We start from the raw sequence: 20688 nt of genomic DNA on the forward strand, positions 1-20688 counted from the left end.
TTTATTGGTAGTAGCGTGTATTATTATCATCAGCAGCAGGGGGGGGGCGTGGGGTTCAGGGTGATGAAAGCTTGCTACTAGAATGTTCTGCGCATGCTCTGTGCGAAAGCGTGTTTTGGTGTCAAGCGGCGCTCAATGCTAAGCTAGCCGGGCCAGCTACACATTCTGCAAGTCATGGTGGGCCATTCAACGGGGAAAGGCTGGAGAACCCTACATCCGGAGGACACCGCTGGGCAGCTTTTCACCAGCCAGGACGAGACGACCGATCCCGGGTGGTAGTGGGCTTTTCGAGACACACGGTTCCCGAAAATCATGCGTGAGTATTACAAAAAAAAAATCAATTAACTCCTGTAATAATGCACGCGCCGATACGCGGGTACGCGTTGACTCGCGGCGTTAGCAGACACGCGCATACATAAGCGGTGTTGGCGTGCGTGCGACTGGGTGCGCGAGCTCGTTTTGTACAAATACGCAAGTTTACTTTTTAAAAGTAGTTGAACGCTTAAAGATGGCTAGCAGGTGAACTAGCTCACAAGGCCAATAGCTCCAATAGGAACTCGGCTTCTCGGGCTAAGCCCCGCCCACGCAGCGTTTCCATTGGCCGCGGTTCCTCCGGAGTCGCGTGTCGTCACCGCGTTCGAGCCCCTCGAGTGGCCCGGCGAGCCGTCCGTCACCCTTTTCGACACTTGTTGCTAGGGAGATTGTTTGACGCTAGCCCAAATAACGCCGGGAGGAGCTATCTTGTCACTTTCTTTTTCCTAAAGGGAGGGTAAACAGAGACGCCCCGGCTAACGTGGCAACACGTTATAACGCCCGCGTGACGAGGTGGCTATAACGTGTGTAACAGCGGGGCGAGGTGACGTGGGAAGGACGGAGGGAGGGTCCCTGTCTACCCGATGCTGCTAGCCAGGCTCCCCCCCATTCACCTTCAGCGAGCACCCACGAGTAGTGGTCCTGTGAAGGGTGGGGTGACACCGACAACAGCTGGTGTTCTCCATCTCTGGTCTGCTGAGATTTATTCTTCTATTATTATTATTATTATTATTTTATTTATCTTCTTCCAAAAGCATCCCTGTACTTTTTGGGTGGATGGAGAGGCTGCAGCGTGCTAGCAAGTCTTGATTTTTTTTATTTTTGGTTTGTTTTGTTTTGTTTTTGTTTTGTTTGTTTGTGTCCTTTTTTCTTTTTTTTTTAATTATGGGGTTTAATGCAAATGTCGGGAAGGTTTAAGTGTTTTTGGACGGAGCAATAAAATGTAATTTTTCACTTTTGTCAGGAATGGGAGGATGAGAGCCCGATGAAGAGAGACGCTTTGGGCTCACACTGGACTCTCAGAGAGAGGAACCCCATCGTGGATCTTATGTGCCTTTTTAAACACCGTTGAAGACGCGTCCCCCCCACCCCCTCCCCCCTCCCCTCCTTCTTTAACCACTCTTTTTTCTTTTCTTTTTCACGCTCATGCATCCGCCTCTGTCTTCCAGACGCATTGATCCGAGCTAGTTGGCCCTACGCCCCCCGTTTTATTTTTTTTACATTTTTTTTACTTTCACCTTTTTTTGTTCCTTTTGTAAAGAAATGCTTTACCTGAAAAAATACTTCACAGAGGGTCTGATTCAGTTCACCATCCTTCTGAGTCTCCTTGGGGTGCGGGTGGATGTTGACACCTACCTAAGCAATCAGCTGCCCCCACTGAGAGAGATCATCCTGGGCCCCAGCTCAGCCTACACCCAGACACAGTTTCACAACCTGCGCAACAACCTGGACGGCTATGGCATCCATCCAAAGAGTGTGGACCTGGACCAGTTCTTTACAACTAGGCGACTGCTGAACCGGGTGCGCCAACTGGATCGCCTCTCTGTGCCCAGTACGGAGCTCAACACCTGGCTGGTGCACCGCGACTCCGAGACCGCGGTGTCCACCGGTAGCCAGTCCAGCCCCAGCATCACACTGGACAATGGGGGCGGCCTAGAGGACGTGAACGGCCCCGACGCCGCCCCGGCCATGAGGGGAGGAGGCGGAGCGCCTGAATCCACGTACAACCTGAACGCGCCGGACACCGGCCCAGGAGCCGTGGCCCCAGAGGGGAACCAGGAGCAGGGCGGCAGGGACGGCAATGACGACCTCACCAAAGAGGTACTGCAGCTTGTTTCTTCCTTCGCTGTGGGCAACACCTGTGAAAGGGGGGAGGGGGGCACACACACACACACACACACACACACACACACAACCACATTCACCTGCTGTGTCGCAAACTAAATGGTGTGTTTACGTTCATATAAACTCAGCAGTTTAGAAATGCGTGTTAGCTTGGATGTAAACATTTTAGTGGTAAACTAATGTCTCAAGTAGCATCGTGAGCCACAGATGTTGGCAGAAGCAAATGATGTGTTCACAAAAGCATTTTACCAATTTTGTACACCTAAAATACCGTAAAAACAACTTAAATCAGTCAATCATAACTACTAAAAACAAACATATATATATATATATATACACTGAGTTTAAATGGCTTTACCGATGTCGTTCATGGTCCACAGTGTCAGATATTAGTGTTGCATTCATGATGGCTGGGATTCTTTAAAATCCCCAGCAAACGGTCATCTAACTGTCTGCGTATGATTTATTGTTAGTGTTTATTCTCCTTTTTTAATGTATCATGCAGTTCTTTTGAGAAAACCTGCACGTAATGTGTCGCACAAAGACATTCGTGGAAAGTAAAAGCCTCCAGATTTCTATCCGATCACATGATGACCACCAAGTCAAAGCATTTTAGTCCCGGTTGCATCATCTGACTACATTGCATGATCTCCCAAAATTACCCACACTTATGAAATAATGAGCCAAACCGCTATTATAAGAGAACAAATATATATATATTACTAGTTTACTATCATAAATAAGTCAATAATTCAATCGTAAACGGCCCACATATGTTCATTTATACCTAGCTGCAGTATTAGATCAATACATTGAATGCCTGGTTATTAAAGTAACTTTTCTCTACACAGGGCCATTTTTCAATGGTTGCTATGTATTCTCTTGCAGGACATCGACTTGATAGACATCCTCTGGAGACAGGACATCGACCTCGGTGCCGGGAGAGAAGTGTTCAACTACAGCAACCGCCAGAAGGAGAGCGAGGAGGAGGAGAAGCCCCGCCCACCCGAGAACAAAGACGGGAAAGAGGAGCAGGAGAGCTGGAGGAATGGAGTGAACCTGCAAGGTGCTCAGCCCGTGGACGGGGAGACCGGGGAGAGCATTCCAGAGCAGGTCTGTAGACTAAATGCATCTCGATATCCGAGCGTTTCATCCAGTGGGGGGTTGGGTGGGGGGGGTTTAGCCGTCCTAATGGCACATAAAAAGGAAATAGAAACTCGGGAGCTGCACGGTGGTGATTAAAAAGGATCGTTTTGTCACGAGTTCGTATTCATCTGATTCCACTTCGTCTTCTTTCACCATCAACCCCCGAAAAAAAAACATTTAGCGTGTTGACAAACGACGTTCGTCTTTTGAAGCTCGATTTCCGAGGGTTTCGTCTCACTGACTTCAGTCTGACAGTGGAGGGATCAGATGTTGCTTTCATGAGGTTAATCACATTTGACTTCTGGGCTTGACACCCAAGATCATTTCTCATTGGTTCAGTCGTCCTGCAGCTCGTCCAGCGCTGGTATTTGTGATGTTTTTATGAATACAGAAAATCCCCAAATGTTCTTCTTTTTTTTAATTTAATTTTTTATTCGTCAGAGTGGTTCTGCTTCGCCCACAGCAGCCGAGCAGTGGGTAGGATGCATAGACCCGGACACAAACAATCCCTCTCAGTCACCACTCGTGACCCATGGAAGTGTGTGTAGGTGGCTGCAGGATTACTGCGCTGCACTCGAGCTCTTTAAACACGTAGCGACCAGCCGCCAGATTGTGAGCATGAATCCAAACAGGAAGCGAAAAGGAAATGACGTGTAAATCTGGGGTTGACTTGCGTCCGCTGGCGAGTACCGAACCCCTCGTTGAGCCCCTCGTCGTTTATGAACCTAAGAGAAGAAATACCTTTCACTATATAGTTGTTTTTTTGTTGGGGCTAACGCGTTGTAGCGTAGCATTCCCCATCGTGGTCGTCAGTCACGGGCCAATGAGGCTTCATCCTCACAGTTTAATAGAGAGAACGCATATCACGTGACCTTTCACGTGACCTTTCACGTGCAAACAGGAAGCAGATTGCCGAATGTAACTGCACAACAGCTGTTTGTATCGACAACAAAACACTTGAAGTTAATCATCCATGTTGAAATAAATCACTGGCTGTTTGTCGTGTGGACCTGGCCTCAGTCACAACCGTGTCTTCTTTGTTGTTGTTTTTGTTGTTGTTGTTGTTATTCAGCTCCCGAGTCTCGGCTCACAGACTTCCTTGTCTCTACAAGAATGCTTGAGGCTTCTGGAGGCCACGTTCCCTTTTGGAGAAGAATCTGAGGTAAAAATAAAAATACACATGCGTTGCAAGTATTGTTGTTTTCATTGGTGTTGTTACAATATCTTTGTAATATTTTTAAAAAAAAAATAGTTTCCAGCCCCGGTTGTCGCCCCAGAAACCGCGTCCAATGAAGAAGTTCCATCTACGTCTCAGGGCCTCGCTCTGGCCCCACAGCTGCCCCCGGAGGAGCCTCCGTTAGACCTGGAGCAGCAGTGGCAGGACATCATGGCCATCATGGAGCTACAGGCAGGTCGACTTTGTTAATGCATCGCTTTCTGTTCATCGCTTCGTGTGTCTAACTCATGATTTCTGCTCAAAGGCAATGGAAGTGAACAGCAGTTCGCCGCACAGCAACTCGAGCAGCGACAGCGGCACGAGCGGCTCGACCGAGTCGAACGCCGCGGGAAGCTTTGGACGCTCCTCCGGCTCGACGCCCGTGAACCAGGACGTCAGCCTTCACCAGGCCTCCCTCCCCGGCTGCAGCCAGGACTTCCCCCAGGTGTTCAATCCCCAGGTGGACTCTACGAGCGCCCCCCCGAGAACCACCACGCTCAGACCTTCCTCCGGCAACTCCAGCAACGTCAACGCCACGTTCGGCGCCACCAACCTGACGGGGATCTTCCTCCCGCCGCACGTCAACAGCTCCAGCACCAACGTCACGTCCACGCCCATCCTGCCCGATCCGTTCAGCAACCTGCTGGAGGAGTCCATGCTCGACGAGATCAGCCTGCTGGACCTCGCCATGGAGGAGGGCTTCAGCCAGGCGCAGGCGTCGCAGCTGGAGGACGAGCTCGACTCCGACTCCGGTCTCTCCCTGGACTCCAGCCGCAGCCCGGCGTCCCCGAGCAGCTCCGAGACGTCCTGCTCCTCGGCGGCGTCCTCGTCTTCGACGTCCGCCACCTTCTCCGAGGAGGGGGCCGTGGGTTACAGCACCGACTCGGAGGCCGCCACCGTGGAGGCCGAGGAAGGCGCCGTCGGCGGTTACCAGCCCGGGTACAGCAAGCTGTGCCGCATGAGCTACCAGGACCCCTCCCAGTTCCACGGTCTCCCTCAGCTCGGCGGCGTCGGCCACAATCACACGTACAACCTGCCGCTCTCCTCTGCGTTCGCCGAGCAGCCGGAGCTCCCCGTTTCCGTCGGGAAGAAGAGCGTCCGCGACAAACACTCGAAGCTCCAGCCCGCTCAGGATCTGCTCGACAAGCACGCGAGTCGCGACGAACGCCGAGCGCGCTCCATGAAAATCCCCTTCGCCAACGAGAAGATCATCAACCTGCCCGTGGAGGAGTTCAACGAGCTGCTGGCCAAGCACCACCTGAGCGAAGGCCAGCTGGCACTCGTCCGCGACATCCGCCGGCGCGGCAAGAACAAGATGGCGGCGCAGAACTGCCGCAAGCGCAAGCTGGACACCATCATCAACCTGGAGCAGGGCGTCCAGGACCTGAGGCGCGACAAGACCCGCCTGCTGAAGGAGAAGATGGAGTTCATCCGCTCCATCCGGCAGATGAAGCAGAAGATGCAAAGCCTGTACCAGGAGGTGTTCACTCAGCTGCGGGACGAGGAGGGCCGGCCCTACCCCCCCAGCGAGTACTCGCTCCAGTACAGCGCCGACGGCAGCGTGCTCATCATGCCGCGCGGCGTGACGACCGCCGAGCAGAGCCGGAAGCCCGAGAAAAAACAAAAGGACAAAAAGAAGTGAGGGGGGTGGCGGGCGGGGGGGAAAACTGCTGTTTATTCTATCACTTTGCTATAAGAAAAGATGTCTGCAGATGAGAGAGAGAGAGAGAGAGAGAGAGAAGTCCTTTTTTCCTTTAAGAAGATTCTGGTGAGTAGAGAATGGCTTGTTGACTACTCTTCCTGCATTAGTTTCTGCATTTTTATTTTTTTTTCTCCCTGGAAACAACTTTGAGGCAGAATTAGCTCCTCGTCTGAGTCCTGATATTTCATTATTTAGACGGGGGCGGGGGAACGATAAGCGAGGGGACGACAAAGGACATAAAATGAGCTATTAGAGAGCGAGAGAGAGAGAGAGGAAATGTGTCGCTCTTGATCCTTTTGCACCGGAAAAAAAAAAAAAAAGCCGCCGAGGACGGAGAGGAGTGAACACTGTCGCCGAGGACGGTCGGAGTACCTATGCACCGGAGGTTTTAAAGGACGCGTCACACCCTGGAGACCTTTTTTTATTTATTTTTATTTTTTTTGTGATTTTTCATTTGTCACTTTTTTTAAGTTGACGGGTTCTCTTTTTTTTTCTGCAAAGAAAACGGTTTGCGAGAGTTCAGATTTTACCAAAGGCTAAAAGGAAGTTTTTGTTGTTGTTGTTGTTTTTTTAGGATGCCATTAATAACACCTTTTTACTAACCAAAAGGTCGTGCGGTGCGATTGATCATCTTGCACGCTCGGACTCCAATTCTGCCGCAAAGAAATCCCAGTTTTTTTTGTTGTTGTTTTTTTTTTTTTGGAGGCGGGGCCTGTTTGACGGCGTCTGAGCTGAGAGAGAGAAAAGAGCCCCGGAGTGATTGACGGGTGGAACGAGGATGTTTTCGTGTGTTGCCGGGCTGGTCGCTGCTATTAAAAAAAAAAAATCAAATAAAAACGAGGCCTGGAGGTGAAGCCCCCCGAAGAGGAGCAGGCGGATGTCTTATGGAGGAGGTGCACTGCATTGCAAAATGTATCAACTTCCTTATAAATTATACATAGCACTGTAATTCGTCTTTTAAGAGGCTTGGCTTTATGCATTTTTGCCGTGTGTCCGTCGCTGTTCCTTCGCTGCAGGTTTAAATACGGGAGCTGCGTTAAGGAAGGCTCTTATTAACTGTTCATAATCTGTAGTATAAGGTTATAGGTCACGTCAGCTTTCTGTACGAGTCTACACTCTTTTGTTTGTTTGCGTTATTTAATTTAATTTAAAGCGTCACGCTGAGCCTGTAATCATAAAGAGGAAGACGCTGTCACAGATCACACTTATGCATCCTTTTTTTGGTTGTTGTTGTTGTTGTTGTTGTTGTTGTTTCCTCTTTTGACGCCTTGTTTTAAGCACTAACTTAAACCGGGCTCAGCCGTCTCTGTGGTTTAAAGGGGAAATCCCCCCTTTTTTTTTTTTTTTTTTTATTAACTTATTTGCCAACTGTTCCCCACCTGAAAGCCACTTTATTTTTTAAAACTGCTGTAAAGCCGCGAAGTGTCGGCTTAAATATTATGAGTCCGATGTTGTTGTTTTTGTGTTGACAAAGTGAGCTGCGTGTTGTGGCCACTTTGGTTGGAAATGCCGAATCTCGTCGTCTCACTTTTTAAAAGGAAGACGTTCTCTCGGAGTAGAAGTGCTATTACTCGTCTCACCTGAATGAAGTTTGTGTCGGTACGTGTGACATCGCCCTCTTCTCAAAACAAGAACAAATATATATAAATAAATATATATAAATAGGTCAGTTGTTGCAGCTGCGATAGGTTAGAATATTAACGAGAGCAGAGCGTTAAGATGATGTCCAAAAAAAGGAGAAATGTCCTCATTAAATGTGATATTCAGGCATGAAACTGGTTAACATTGACTTCATTGCGACACTATTTAGTACTGCTACTACTTAGCGCACTTTTCTTCTTTTGTTTTTGTTTTGTTCGTCTTGTCTCGTCGTGTAAATATTTTCATGTTTTGTTGTTTGTCATAATTTATGTCGTTTTTTCGTCAAAAAACGTCTCCCACGACGGGTTCTCGCCCTCTGCTTTCAGTTTTGGATGTAAGTTCCCTCTTGGTTTTTTTTTCTTTTTTCCCAGAGATATTTGCCGGCAATCAAGAATTGTTTTTATTGATTAATAAAAAGTGTTTTTATTTTCAACCCCCTGTGACTCTTTTGTGTTCTCGTGGAGCCTTCGAATCATCCAGAGAGTAAACAACCGGAACTAGAACATTAATAATAATCGACCGGTACTTTTGGGAATCGCAATAAATACCAAACACATTTGTTTTGAATTTACAGGGTTTCTTTCTTCAGTACGTTGAATATTCTTTGCACTTTAATCGAATAAAATAAAATAAAAACAGTTGTTCGCTGCCGCCCCCTGCTGGACAATAAGTGACGACAGGATAAACAGCAGAGTAACAAAAAAACAAGTGGTTTATTCTCCAAAACCGACAAGCGAGACGCGACGATGAAGCACGGAACAAAGACGGAACAAAGACAAAGACGGAACAAAGACAGACGGAACAAAGACAGAACAAAGACAAAGACGGAACAAAGACAGACGGAACAAAGACGGAACAAAGACAGACGGCAAAAAGACGGAACAAAGACAGACGGCAAAAAGACGGAACAAAGACAGAACAAAGACGGAACAAAGACAAAGACGGCACAAAGACGGAACAAAGACAGAACAAAGACGGAGCAAAGACAAAGACGGAACAAAGACAGACGGAACAAAGACAAAGACGGAACAAAGACAGACGGAACAAAGACAGACGGAACAAAGACGGAACAAAGACAGACGGAACAAAGACGGAAAAAAGACGGAACAGAGACGGAACAAAGACGGACAAAGACGGAACAAAGACAAAGACGGAACAAAGACGGAAAAAAGACGGAACAGAGACGGAACAAAGACGGACAAAGACGGAACAAAGACAAAGACAGACGGAACAAAGACAGACGGAACAAAGACAGACGGAACAAAGACAAAGACGGAACAAAGACAGACGGAACAAAGACAGACGGAACAAAGACAGACGGAACAAAGACGGAACAAAGACAAAGACGGAACAAAGACAGACGGAACAAAGACGGAACAAAGACAGACGGAACAAAGACGGAACAAAGACAGACGGAACAAAGACGGAACAAAGACAGACGGAACAAAGACGGAACAAAGACAGACGGAACAAAGACGGAACAAAGACAGACGGAACAAAGACAGACGGAACAAAGACAGAACAAAGACAGACGGAACAAAGACGGAACAAAGACAGACGGAACAAAGACGGAACAAAGACGGAACAAAGACAAAGACGGAACAAAGATGGAACAAAGACGGAACAAAGACGGAACAAAGACAGGACAAAGACAGGACAAAGATGGGACAAAGACGGAACAAAGACGGCAAAAAGATGGAACAAAGACGGAACGGGATCACCGAGACGGACCTCCGAAAAGCACCGATGAACCACGGAGTGATCTTTTTAAAAGGCACTCTGATGAAAATGAACACTGCGTTTTACATTCCAGTTGTTTAGTCGAGCAGAGCTGAAGCATTCAGACAGTCGGAGAACATCCAGATAAAAGAATCTAATGAGTGATGCACCAAGACCAAGGGGTCCAAAGAGGTCTCGCTCGACCCTCCAGAACCCCTCTGGAGTTTAAACCCCCCCCCCCGGGACCCTCGTGTTTAGTTTTTCTCGTCCTCCGTGGGATACGAGTGCCAAGTGAGTCTCTCTTCGTAGAAGGAGATGACCGCCTGAGGACACTTCCCGTTGGCCTCCTTCGCCGGCACCAGGTCCGCTTCGTCCGAGTTCTTCCTACAAAAAAACCCAGAATAACATTCAACAGTTTTAAAACTTCGCTCCGTCACCCCCGATGAGCCGGTTCAAAGCGTACGAACCATTTCATGAGGAACATGAGATCTCCGGTGGAATCTGTGGCGCCGATGATCCTCTCTGGATCCAGACCTCGAGCGAAGCCCCGGAGCTTCTCCGCCTGAGGACCAGACCACACGGCGCGACTTCAAAAAGGGAGCTTCACAACAACGCTGCGTTCGGTTGAGTGTGCGACCACAAAAGGGGGGGATGCAACTTTTGTTTTTATTCCACATATTAAGACACAATACGTGTGTTACGTCATCCGATTCACAGTGGCGTCAAAATATTAGACTATATATAGTTTTGGTTGTAACACACACATGTGGGGGGTCAGGGGTCAGCTGGCTGCCTCGCCCATCCAACAGACTAAAGACTCACGTCGTCCTTCTTCTTCTTCGTCTTGCTCTCGTCTCCCTCCGCGTCTCCGGCCGCCTTCCTCTTCCCGTCCTGCGCCGTCTTCTGGCACTGCAGGAACTCGGCGATCAGATCCGGACAGTCCAGGTTGTCGTCCGGCTCCCACGTGTTGTCGTCCCTGCGGACGCGAGCGCACACGCATTTGATTAAGAGCTCGTCCCGGTACCTCTGCCGCGTGAATCGTGGGATGGGGAGGTGTTAATGATGGGAGGAGACGCTCACTCGGAGAAGCCTTTCCACTTGAGGAGATAGTCCACTCTGCCTTTCACCACCCGCCGGTTCAGGACCCTCTCCACCACGTATTCTTCCTCCTCCTCCTCCTCTTCGTCCTGCGCCACTGCGTCCGGCTTCTCCTCCTTCTTCTCGACCGCGGTCATTTTGCCCTCCGGCTCTGAGGGGGTTTAGAATACAAGCAGGAAGTTACTGACGCTGGAGACAACACGCCATTTTTTTTTTTTAAGAGTTTGAGAAGTTGTGGTGGTTAAGTGCCGTTTCACGATGGGTCACAGACATTCACGGCTTCATCCCTCGACCGCACAAGGACAAAGTGAAACATGCACATGTTGGAGGACGATGGTGCGTTCGAACCTCCTGTGACAGCGGGGGCGTCGTTGGGGGGCTCGGTGGTCAGGCTCATGCTCATCGGGGAGAGAAGCAGCAGGTTCCTGGTGAACGTCGAGAGGGAAGAGTCGTTACGGCGGAGACGAGAAAACAACGTTGGAGAAGATACGAGGCCGGCCGTGTGTGTGTGTGTGTGTGTGTGTGTGTTGATCCGGGACCAGTTAATGATTTTAACTTTCACAAAAGACTGTATGATCTCCATTGCCTTAAAGTGCCAGTGTATTCCAATTATTTACGAGTAAAACGTTGTCCTGAGCTTCAAAATTGTTACTTGAGTAAAAAAGCATGCAAGTATACGCAGGAAAATGCACCGAAAGCATCATAAGTAAAAGTATTGATTATTTTCTCCGTGATTCGATTGATTGATTATGTTTTTAAAACGTCAAATCAAAATCACTTAATCAATGAAGTGACTAAAACCGTCGGATGTGATGGGAGAAGAAAAAAGGAAGAATGAAAATCTAAGTACTAAAGTTCATGTTACTACATGTTATTAGCACTTGAGTATTAATTATTATTATCAATGTATGCTAAATATATCTCCTTGACCAGCTGTGTTTACTTGTCACCTTCAACAGGACAATAGCAGAGGGTTGCTATGCCTCCATGTGCATCACTACCCTCATGCATTAACATCAATAATAATGAGCAATAACAATAATCACAATAATAATAATAATAATACAGCGGTGCCATGACCGAGCCTACAGCGTTGTGTGCGGGAGACGTGCAACACGTCTACGTGACGTCATGAGAAGCGCACAATAAAACGCACTTTAAATGCACGACGCGAATGTGATTGACAGCTGGTTTGACTGTCGGAGGCACCGACGGTGTGCAGCTCGGTGTGCGTCCTCCATGTTGCTTTTGTGTACATATTCATGTAAAATACAGCCCCCCCACCCACCCCCCTCTCATGCACATCAACTGGCTGGCTAAGGGTGGGCTCGCGCACATCGTTACTGAAACAACACGTTGAAAGGAAGGCAGGGATGAGTTACAAATAAATCATAATAATAATTAAACTCACCGATGACTCACAATTTGTTTTTGTTTTTTTAATTCCAACCCGGAACCGATATAGAAACAACACGACTCTCTTCGCCTTCGTAATAATAATAACAATAATAATAATAAGATAAAAAAATAAAAATAAAATACAGAGCCGGTCAAACGTGTCGTTTCCGCCCCTCCGTCTGCTGTGACGTCAGAATGAAAACGAGGCTCGTGCGCCGGCCAGCGCCACGGACTCTAAAGCGCATGGATTTACTTCACCGGCGGAGCCAGAGGCGGTCGTGATGCGTGCGCATGATGTGTAGATCTAGGAGGGATGGAGAGCGAGAGAGAGAGAGAGACGGCATACATGTTTAAATACATACATGTTGTAGGTTTCTTAAGTAATATTTGCTAATATTTGAGGACTAGTAAGTGTAACAGCTAGAGTTTTTTTTAAATATAATTCTTTAGTCAACAATTGCACATGTACAATTTCATAAATTGTCAATAAGAAACGGCTAAATAAATAATAATAATAAAGCCAGGCTCTGTACAAACAGACATAATTGCTATTTTTGCTAATTAGTAATAAATAAATAAATATGTAATGGCATACACGTTTAAATACACCCATGTTGTGGGTTTTTTAAAGTAATATTTGCTAATATTTGAGGATTAGTAAGTGTACAATTTCATAAATTGTCAATAAGAAACTGCTAAATAAATTAAAGTACAGTTAAACTAACAACCCAGGAGGGCAACAGCTCGACTTACCTGCGTTGTTGACATATTTCAGGCCAACATTCCCTCGTTTACAGAGTGAGATCTAGTGCCATCTAATGGCGATGTTGCAGATGGCAGGCAACAACACACCCCACCTAAAACCCCACTGGAGACCCAACCAATCACAGGCGGAGCAGCTCGTGACGTGACCACCCCCTCCCCCCTCAGACCGTAGACCCAACCAATCACAGGCGGAGCAGCTCGTGACGTGACCACCCCCTCCCCCCTCAGACCGTAGACCCAACCAATCACAGGCGGAGCAGCTCGTGTTGTTATTCCGGGGCCGTTTCACTTCCGCACTTCACTTCACAACCGCGCGCGCACACCGGAAGCAGACGCGTGTGACGTACCAGCAGCTTGTGACTTGCGAAATGGAGACAGGAGCAGTTCGTGGGGAACGAGCCGCTTCTCCTTGACTGTTTTTAGGCGTGAATAAAAAGGAGAAGCGTCGACCGCGCTGGACGGCAACGCATCGGCCGATGTACGTCTCGTGAAAGTAGGTAGTTGTCGCCACTGAGGCAATAAAGTTTTAAAGGTCGTGGAGATGCACGTGAATTAGTCGAAGCGTTTACATGTTAATGCGGATTTTAAAAAAACACTCAAGTTATCAAACATTTGGGCTTGAATACTTTGTTTTGATGTGTAAATAAATATAGTTTTAGTAACTGTGGCAGAAGTTCGTCTGATTATCAGCTGTGTCTACAAGTCGATTATCTATCAATTTATAGTTGTTTAGACAAATGATTAATCATCTGTTTCTGTCACTATTTTATTTGTAGGTTTGTAGTCAGTGTAGAGGCAACTTTTTCCTCGTCAGATTTTTTTATCCTACATTCTTATTTTAGTTCATTCATTCACATACTTCTCATATATATATATATATATATATATATATATATATATATATATATATATATATATATATATATATATATATATATATATATATGAGAAACTTACTGGTGTGACTACATGTCCTCTACGATGTGATTTTAAAACAATGAGCCAAAACCAGTCAGCAGATCACTCGACAATGAAAATAATTGTTTGTTTAATGTGCAGAACGAAGCTTTAAAACGCTCTTAAAGTCACGGAGGAGGAACGTCTGAGTGACTCGGTGGTTTTCTGCTGACCATCTTCTCGGAGGATGAGTCATCCGCTCATGACAACCAGAGAAGACACAGTTGGAGCCTCTTCATTGATTTCTCCTCTCTTTGCAGTGCAGCGCTCGGTAGGATGATCAGCAACCAAGAAAAAGATGTAAGGAACCTCCCACTCCTTCTTACCACATTATAAATATATATATATTAATATATAATGTGAATTCTTCTTTTGGGGAATCTTTACCTCCCTCGTTTTGAACTTCCACGTAAAGAACAATGCCTCCATTAATGTGCCACCTCTTCAAAGAGATCCTCAAATGCTTTAGAACACGTGTCTTGTCTACACTCTAATCTGATTGGTTTAACCACGATGCTGCTGCAACACACACACACACACACACACAGTTATTTAAACTGGTGTTTCTCTCCATCAGGAGTTTGTGGCAGTGCGGGTTCAAGATCCCCGCATGCAGAATGAAGGCTCGTGGAATTCATATGTGGATTATAAAATATTCCTCCATGTGAGTATGAACACTTTATTTGCATAAAGTGTCAACAACAACATCGTCGTCTGGGCTGCCGACACGGCATTGAAGAATGCCGTGTCGGCATTCTTCACGGATGTCGTGAGGGTGCTGACTCATGAAATTGGCAGAGATCACGTGACCTCGCATGACCTTCTGTCGTTCTGCTCGTCATCGACGTGCGCTCGCCTTTCACGGACGAATGTTTGAATTATGAGTTCAGAAAGTATAAAACAAAAAAAACCTCTTGTTTAAACCAACATTTACATTTTCAATCGAAGCACTCGGACTGATGTTTCTCTAGGATGTCACTCGATGTCTAAAAATAAGGAAGTCTGCATCCATTACATGAATTATCTGTTTTTCCTACAGATTATTTTCTTAATATTTTGTCTAACATTATTTTCCCCGCGGACTTCTTGTTTTACCAATTCTCTAAAACCCAAAAGAGAAAAGCATCAAATACTCACATTTAATAACTGGATCATATTTGTAGTTATTTTCTGTGAGTTTATTGAAACGGGAGTCGTGGTCGATAAATGACAATGTTTAAGTTCTAAAACAAGAGGAAATGGAGCATTTATTTGGGACTATTTTCAGCGGTGGATTAATCGACATTTAGTGCTCTCGTGAGTATTTGTGGCAACATGACGGTGTTTTTATGGTGATGAAGGAAATATATATATATATATATATATATATATAAAAATAATATTATATATATTAATAATAATATTATATATATTAATAATATATATTATATATATATATATATATTAATAATATTATTATATATATATATATTATTATATATATATATATATATATATATATTAATATTAATATTATATATATATTATTATTATATATATATAATATTATTATTATTATTAATATATATATATATATATATATATATATATATATATATATATATATATATATATAAATAAATGTGTTTTACTTTCCAGACCAACAGTAAAGCCTTCACAGCCAAGACGTCCTGTGTGCGTCGGCGCTACAGCGAGTTCTCCTGGCTCAAGAAGAAGCTGCAGAAGAACACTGGTTTGGTGTAAGTGTGTGTGTGTGTGTGTCCTTTTCAGTTTCATATTTATTGAAGCAAATATCCACAAACCTGTTGTCGTCCCTGTAGGCCCGTCCCAGAACTTCCGGGAAAGTCCTTCTTCTTCTTCAGCAGCGAGGACTTCCTGGAGAAGAGGAGGAAAGGACTTCAGGCCTTCTTGGACAAGTCAGTCCTTGTTAAAACAAAAATGTCACCTGCCGTGATAAAACGTAGTCTTGATGGCGGGTACCTTTCTCCCCCGGCAGCGTGGTGAACATGACGGTGTGCCTGTCGGACAGCCAGCTGCACCTCTTCCTGCAGACGCAGCTGCCGGTCGGCCACATCCAGGACTGCGTGAACGGTCACACGCCGTACTCCGTGACGGACGCCATCCTCACCTACGCCTCGTCCAACCGGGGCTACGCTCAGGCCCAGGAGGAGGACGCCGTCAAGGCGCCGAGTTTGACCGTTTCTTACGAGTCCATGGAGAGGTACGGGGGGTTTGAACCGTTCACCCGACGGCGCGTAAATAACCCGGTTCCTTCTTTATTTGAGGTCAACGCGAAAATTAGATTTACTTTATTCATCCCCAGGGGGAAATTTTCTTTGAAGCTGCAGCCAACATGTTACAATAAAATAAAATAGCAGGGCCGGACACATTACATTTAAGTAATTTAAATAATAAAGGAAATTAAAATGTAATAAAATATTCTAGATATCTAGATTGCATGTAATGCTTTTAAAAAAAAAAAAAAAAGTATTTAATTAAATAAATATTAATCTGTATTTATCTGTAAAACCAGATTTACTCAGCTAGCCGTTTCCAGTCTTTGTGCTAAGCTAAGCTAACTACATCAGAGTGGGTGGTGTCTGTTCCTATCGGACTCTTGACGAGGAAGTGAATGAGCATATTTCCTAAACTGTCGTTACTATTGTTGTAAACCAGTTCCTGCTGTTGAGCCGGAGCTGAACGTGTTTCTCTCTGCCGCTCCGCAGCCCAGCTCCTCATCAACCCAAAGACCTCTTCAGCTCCGAGCTTCTGTTCTGCGGTGACCCAGACCCTCCAGGAGGTTCACCGGAGATCTGCGAAGGAGACGCAGTCGAGCTTCAGAGCGAGGAGAGCTCCTCGGTGCGGATCGTCCAGAAGGACGACCGCCTCCAGGCGGAGGCCATCTTCTTTCTGGGTGGCAGCCTGGACGACCTCGAGGGTCTCGGCCTCGCGGAACCGACGCAGCAGAGCAGCTGCTGTCGGACCCGGATCCAGACACCGGCGGAGGTGCACTCGCCCGTCGGGGCCGGCCTGCTGGAGGAGGAGTGTTGGGTAAGAGAGGAGGGCGCAGACGAGACGGGTCCTCATCCAGACTCAGAGGAGGAGGAGGATCAACGGGAAAGTTCTGGACAGGCGAAGCCGGAAAATGTCGACTCGGAGCCCGAAGAATTTGCGAACTCCGCGGCAATGTCATATTTTATGGACCGCGACTTTGAGGAACGGGGAACCGAGAGCGACACCAGATCTCAGGAGGAAGTCCTGGACGTGGTCTGCGGCGAGCCGCCGGTTTTAGAAGAGTTCAAGAGCCCGGACGGACGAAGCGACGAATCCCAGAGCAAAGCGGAGACGGCGCTACCGGCGGAAATCCACCAAGAGACTCTCGATGTGCTCGGCGTCCCCGGTGACCTCGTTCAACAAGCGGACCGGGCGGATCTGGACGCCGCCGAGGACGGACACTCGTCTTCCAACGAGAGCATCGCCAAGGTCAGCGACGACGAAAGCGTCAGCGGCGACGCCGAGGACTCGATTCCGGAGGCCAGCGGCTGGTCACCATTAGAGGCCTCCAGCAGGACCATCTTGGACCTGTACACCAATGGACACTCTGTGGGAAAAGGGGACGTGTCGGCACCGGAGGACGAAGACGAGGAGCCGCGAAACGCGACCGGTAAATCTCTGGACGCTCTGGAAGATTTAACCGAGAACAGTGACTTCAGCATCCTGGAGAGCAGCTGCACGGCTGCAGGTGAAGGTCCGGAGGAGGTGGAGGAAGAGGAGGAGGAGGAGGAGCGTTAGTTCTGTCGCTCACGTTGTGGGTCTAACTTCATTTTGTTTTTAAAAAGATTTTAAGCTATGCATCTCCACTAACACTCAGGTAAGCTCTCTGCTGAGGGTGAATGGCCTCTTTGGGAACAGCAGAGGGTGCTCTCGGTTTAGTTTTTTTTTTTTTTTTTTTTTTATCCATTAAGATCTAAAAGGTCTTATTGTTTAAAGATATCATGTGATTTAAATGTTTTTGTTTAATGTGATTTCTCTGAAATCTGGTCATGTTGAAGGGAACTGAACTATACACTTGAATTAAAGGATAGATCCACATTTCTTTGCTTTTTAAAGTCCATATAAACACTGGGGACTTTTTTTTTTAAGCGTTTTCTTGCTGTAATTGTTCCCGTTTGTCCTTGAAAAGGAAATCGGTCGTCTCAGTGAAACAAAGTCGACTTTGTGTCCTCTTCCAGTGGAAGAGAAGGAAAAGAGAGGATTAACAACCTAAACTTCATACAGTTATTATCCAAAAGCAGTCTGGATCGATCTGAATTATGATAATTTCTGGATTGTGGAACTTGTTCTGAACAAATTATGTTTTATAGGCAGTTAATATATATTTCTTATTAAAAATGTGGTTATGGTAAATAAAATTTGAAGTAATTCTAAGGAAGGCAGCTTCAGTTTAAACTATAGTTAGAATATTTTCACCTTTTTTTACTAAAGCTGTTTATTTTCTCTTAAAAGCCAGCAGCCTCGACATGAACTAATTAATGGAATCAGAAATAACCCTTTAAAACAATAGCACTTCATTAAAAAAAACACTTAATAAATACAAAACTACCAATCCTATGAATACAGCCTTAATTCCACATTGTTTTCACACACTACTGTTATCACTTTTTTTTTAAAAAGGGACCTACTTTCACTGGTTTATTGACCCGTTGCACAGAAATGAGCCTCATCACTACGTGGATTGATTTCTTTCTACACTGTAAGTGAGGACAAGATGTTTTTTTTTTTTAAAGGATGTTTCCTATATTTTATATCATTAAGAAGTGTCGATTTTATTTTATTTCAAATAAATAGTTTTTCTTCTTTACCGCATATGATTGTTTATTTCACTGATTTTTGTTATACACCTTTTTAATAAACCCGTCTGGTGGTTTTAGGACAAGATGTCGACGCAATGCTGCCGCCTAGTGGCCGAAGATGGAACTGTTTAACGGCCACACTCAAATTGAAGTGAAAAATCAGAGTTAACGGCTGTTGAAATGTTTATATTTCAGTGTAAAACTCCACATTATGTACATCTGCTGTTATTTTATTAAAGGTTTATTCCAGTGATGGAACAAGAAAAAGAAAGCGACTAACAATCAACATATTTTTAATTTTAACCAGTGAATTGATAAATGTATCAGTCCATAATAATTAATAAATTTTCAATACAGCTGCAACGAACAGTTGTTTCTATTATTGATTATTCAGTTATTGTTCTGATTAATCAGTTCATCTTTCAGCCTATGAAAAATAAAAGATATTCACAATTTACCAGAAAGAAATCACTTTTTTGTCAAACCAGTCAAAAACTGAAATGTATTCAATTTATAATAATATAAAACAGAATAGAAGACAATCCTCACGTTTTGAGAGCCTTTTCCTGATAAAATGACAAACAATTATATTAAATGATCTTATTTCCTGTCGGCTTTAGCTGCGGTTTTGCACATTAATATTAAAAAAGGTGAGGTCTTTATGGTTCATAGTGTGCATGTAATACGCACTGCTGCGTATTAAAATGAACATGTTACAACTTACAGTCTCATGGAGGGAGGAAAACCTTTTCAAATTACAAAAGATTAACTGTGAAATTCACGTCCGGACGCGTCGGCTGCAGCGCTGTAAAATAAAAAAATAAACAAACAAAAAAAAACACGCATTAATAATTCAGTATTCATTTCTAAGCTGCGCCTAATCTGACAGTATTAGGGGATCATGCTTTTGATGCACGTGTTTACGCCCGGCGCCGCCCCGCTCAGACGCAGTACTTCCTGCAGCCAGCAGATGTTATAACCGGCGGGTCAACGGCTGAACGCGGCTCAATGGCGGTCTGGACGAGCACCAGGGGGACCGTTCCTGTGTATTAGGCCCCAGTAATGGTCCATAAGGCTGATGATAAGGGAGTGCCTCGGTACCTGTTGGGGGGGTGGCTCACAGGATGTAGGCCGGGTGCAGGAAGTCCTTGGGGACGATGCCCACGGTGCCGTCCAGCTCTCCGACCCACCAGCCGTGGATGTTGTACTCCTGGACCCAAAAATGAACAAATAAAAACAGCGTCAGGGTGCCCCCCCCCCCACCCCCGAGGGATGGAGCGCCGATCTCACGCTTTTATTTGATCCGAGCGCACCGTTCGCCTGGCGTTATTAACATTAGAGCGACCATTCGAATGATTTGAACTGCAATTACACGCGGCGCTGATCCGCCACGCCGGGCGGCTGAAATAATAAGGTTAAAACGGTATAAACTCAACTTTAAGGAGGGACGAGGCGCCCGCCACTAAAACCGCCGCGTGCGACACTCTAAGAGACACTCTAAGAGACACTGGGGTGCTTTTAGCTCGAGGGTTTCCATTCACAAACGGGAGAAGACGGTAAACAAGACTACCGGGACGCCGTCTGAAACAAAACAAATGTGTTTGTGTTGTTGTTTTTTACCGCTCGGGAGCCGTGACAACAGCACGTCTGTTTTCCCCACAACAATTAGAACAAGACTTCATTTCTGTGTGATTAAAAAACGGAAACAGGAAAACTGGAGTCCACTTAGACGGAGAAGAGAATAAGATTAAACGCTCTGGTACTTAAAATGGTGAAAAATAGGAAGTAAAAGTAGAAAATATTTAGAGCATAAAATAAAATAAGCTGCTTTAGTTTCTTTTATAACTCCCGGTGGACATTTGCAATAATTTTTGACATTTTATAACAACAACAGCAGCAGCAAAGCATTACGCACCAATTTGAATAGTTTTAATAAATTAAATTAGGAACCATGAATGAATCTGATGGAGGTCCGAAAGCTACAAATAAAGTGTTCATAGATTTAAGTGTGCGGATATCGATTCTACAAATCAATT

At 45.6% G+C, this 20688-nt stretch overlaps 4 protein-coding genes across 11 annotated transcripts in view; 2 read left to right on the plus strand and 2 right to left on the minus strand.

The window, feature by feature from the left end:
* Positions 1-80: 80 nt before the first annotated feature.
* Positions 81-7047, plus strand: nfe2l1b (nuclear factor, erythroid 2-like 1b). 3 transcript variants are annotated; one of them, XM_034558768.1, is made up of 7 exons: positions 81-316; positions 765-1003; positions 1277-2133; positions 3046-3270; positions 4376-4465; positions 4556-4711; positions 4785-7047. In XM_034558768.1, exons 3-7 carry the CDS (start codon positions 1576-1578, stop codon positions 6159-6161), a joined length of 2406 nt encoding a protein of 801 aa, XP_034414659.1. In that variant the 5' UTR covers positions 81-316; positions 765-1003; positions 1277-1575; the 3' UTR covers positions 6162-7047. The 3 variants fall into 3 exon arrangements, with proteins under 3 accessions (XP_034414659.1, XP_034414658.1, XP_034414660.1); XM_034558767.1 differs by lacking the exon at positions 765-1003; XM_034558769.1 differs by lacking the exons at positions 81-316; positions 765-1003 and having other exon boundaries at positions 1992-2133; positions 3009-3270.
* Positions 7048-9460: 2413 nt separating this feature from the next.
* On the minus strand, positions 9461-12984 carry cbx1b (chromobox homolog 1b (HP1 beta homolog Drosophila)). Of its 5 annotated transcripts, none has more exons than XM_034558815.1 (7): positions 12831-12984; positions 12102-12381; positions 11028-11104; positions 10662-10830; positions 10404-10557; positions 10049-10143; positions 9461-9965 (listed from the first exon to the last, which is right to left on the minus strand). In XM_034558815.1, the coding sequence occupies exons 3-7, from the start codon at positions 11080-11082 to the stop codon at positions 9836-9838; spliced, it is 603 nt and encodes a 200-aa protein (XP_034414706.1). In that variant the 5' UTR covers positions 11083-11104; positions 12102-12381; positions 12831-12984; the 3' UTR covers positions 9461-9835. The 5 variants fall into 5 exon arrangements, with proteins under 5 accessions (XP_034414706.1, XP_034414707.1, XP_034414708.1 ...); XM_034558816.1 differs by having other exon boundaries at positions 12091-12381; XM_034558817.1 differs by lacking the exon at positions 12102-12381.
* A 172-nt stretch (positions 12985-13156) lies between these two features.
* snx11 (sorting nexin 11) lies at positions 13157-18661 on the plus strand. Of its 2 annotated transcripts, none has more exons than XM_034558791.1 (7): positions 13157-13335; positions 13902-14099; positions 14377-14463; positions 15438-15538; positions 15620-15715; positions 15796-16020; positions 16526-18661. In XM_034558791.1, exons 2-7 carry the CDS (start codon positions 14076-14078, stop codon positions 17589-17591), a joined length of 1599 nt encoding a protein of 532 aa, XP_034414682.1. In that variant the 5' UTR covers positions 13157-13335; positions 13902-14075; the 3' UTR covers positions 17592-18661. The 2 variants fall into 2 exon arrangements, with proteins under 2 accessions (XP_034414682.1, XP_034414681.1); XM_034558790.1 differs by having other exon boundaries at positions 14060-14099.
* Positions 18662-18822: 161 nt separating this feature from the next.
* Positions 18823-20688, minus strand: part of skap1 (src kinase associated phosphoprotein 1) — a 31905-nt gene continuing 30039 nt past the window's right edge. Inside the window, exons 12-13 of the mRNA XM_034558799.1 lie at positions 19754-19862; positions 18823-19457 (exon numbers count right to left, since the gene is read on the minus strand). Coding sequence (XP_034414690.1) covers positions 19770-19862 — 93 coding nt within the window. The 3' untranslated portion in view covers positions 18823-19457; positions 19754-19769. The remainder of the gene's footprint in view (positions 19458-19753; positions 19863-20688) is intronic.

Source organism: Cyclopterus lumpus, chromosome 19, assembly GCF_009769545.1.
Source record: "Cyclopterus lumpus isolate fCycLum1 chromosome 19, fCycLum1.pri, whole genome shotgun sequence".
NCBI classification, from domain to species: domain Eukaryota; kingdom Metazoa; phylum Chordata; class Actinopteri; order Perciformes; family Cyclopteridae; genus Cyclopterus; species Cyclopterus lumpus.

Excerpts from the sequence above, each read along its gene's own strand:
- cbx1b (XM_034558817.1), bottom strand. The coding sequence starts at position 11,082 with ATGAGCATGAGCCTGACCACCGAGCCCCCCAACGACGCCCCCGCTGTC. Across the intron at positions 10,144-10,403 it reads CGAAGAAGAAGAAGGACGAC|GCGGAGAAGCTCCGGGGCTT; the intron begins GTGAGTCTTTAG and ends TCTGGTCCTCAG. Across the intron at positions 9,966-10,048 it reads CTCATGTTCCTCATGAAATG|GAAGAACTCGGACGAAGCGG; the intron begins GTTCGTACGCTT and ends GTTTTTTTGTAG.
- snx11 (XM_034558791.1), top strand. The coding sequence starts at position 14,076 with ATGATCAGCAACCAAGAAAAAGAT. Across the intron at positions 14,464-15,437 it reads ATTATAAAATATTCCTCCAT|ACCAACAGTAAAGCCTTCAC; the intron begins GTGAGTATGAAC and ends TTTACTTTCCAG. Across the intron at positions 15,539-15,619 it reads CAGAAGAACACTGGTTTGGT|GCCCGTCCCAGAACTTCCGG; the intron begins GTAAGTGTGTGT and ends TCGTCCCTGTAG.
- nfe2l1b (XM_034558768.1), top strand. The coding sequence starts at position 1,576 with ATGCTTTACCTGAAAAAATACTTCACAGAGGGTCTGATTCAGTTCACC. Across the intron at positions 3,271-4,375 it reads GGGAGAGCATTCCAGAGCAG|CTCCCGAGTCTCGGCTCACA; the intron begins GTCTGTAGACTA and ends GTTGTTATTCAG. Across the intron at positions 4,466-4,555 it reads CTTTTGGAGAAGAATCTGAG|TTTCCAGCCCCGGTTGTCGC; the intron begins GTAAAAATAAAA and ends AAAAAAAAATAG.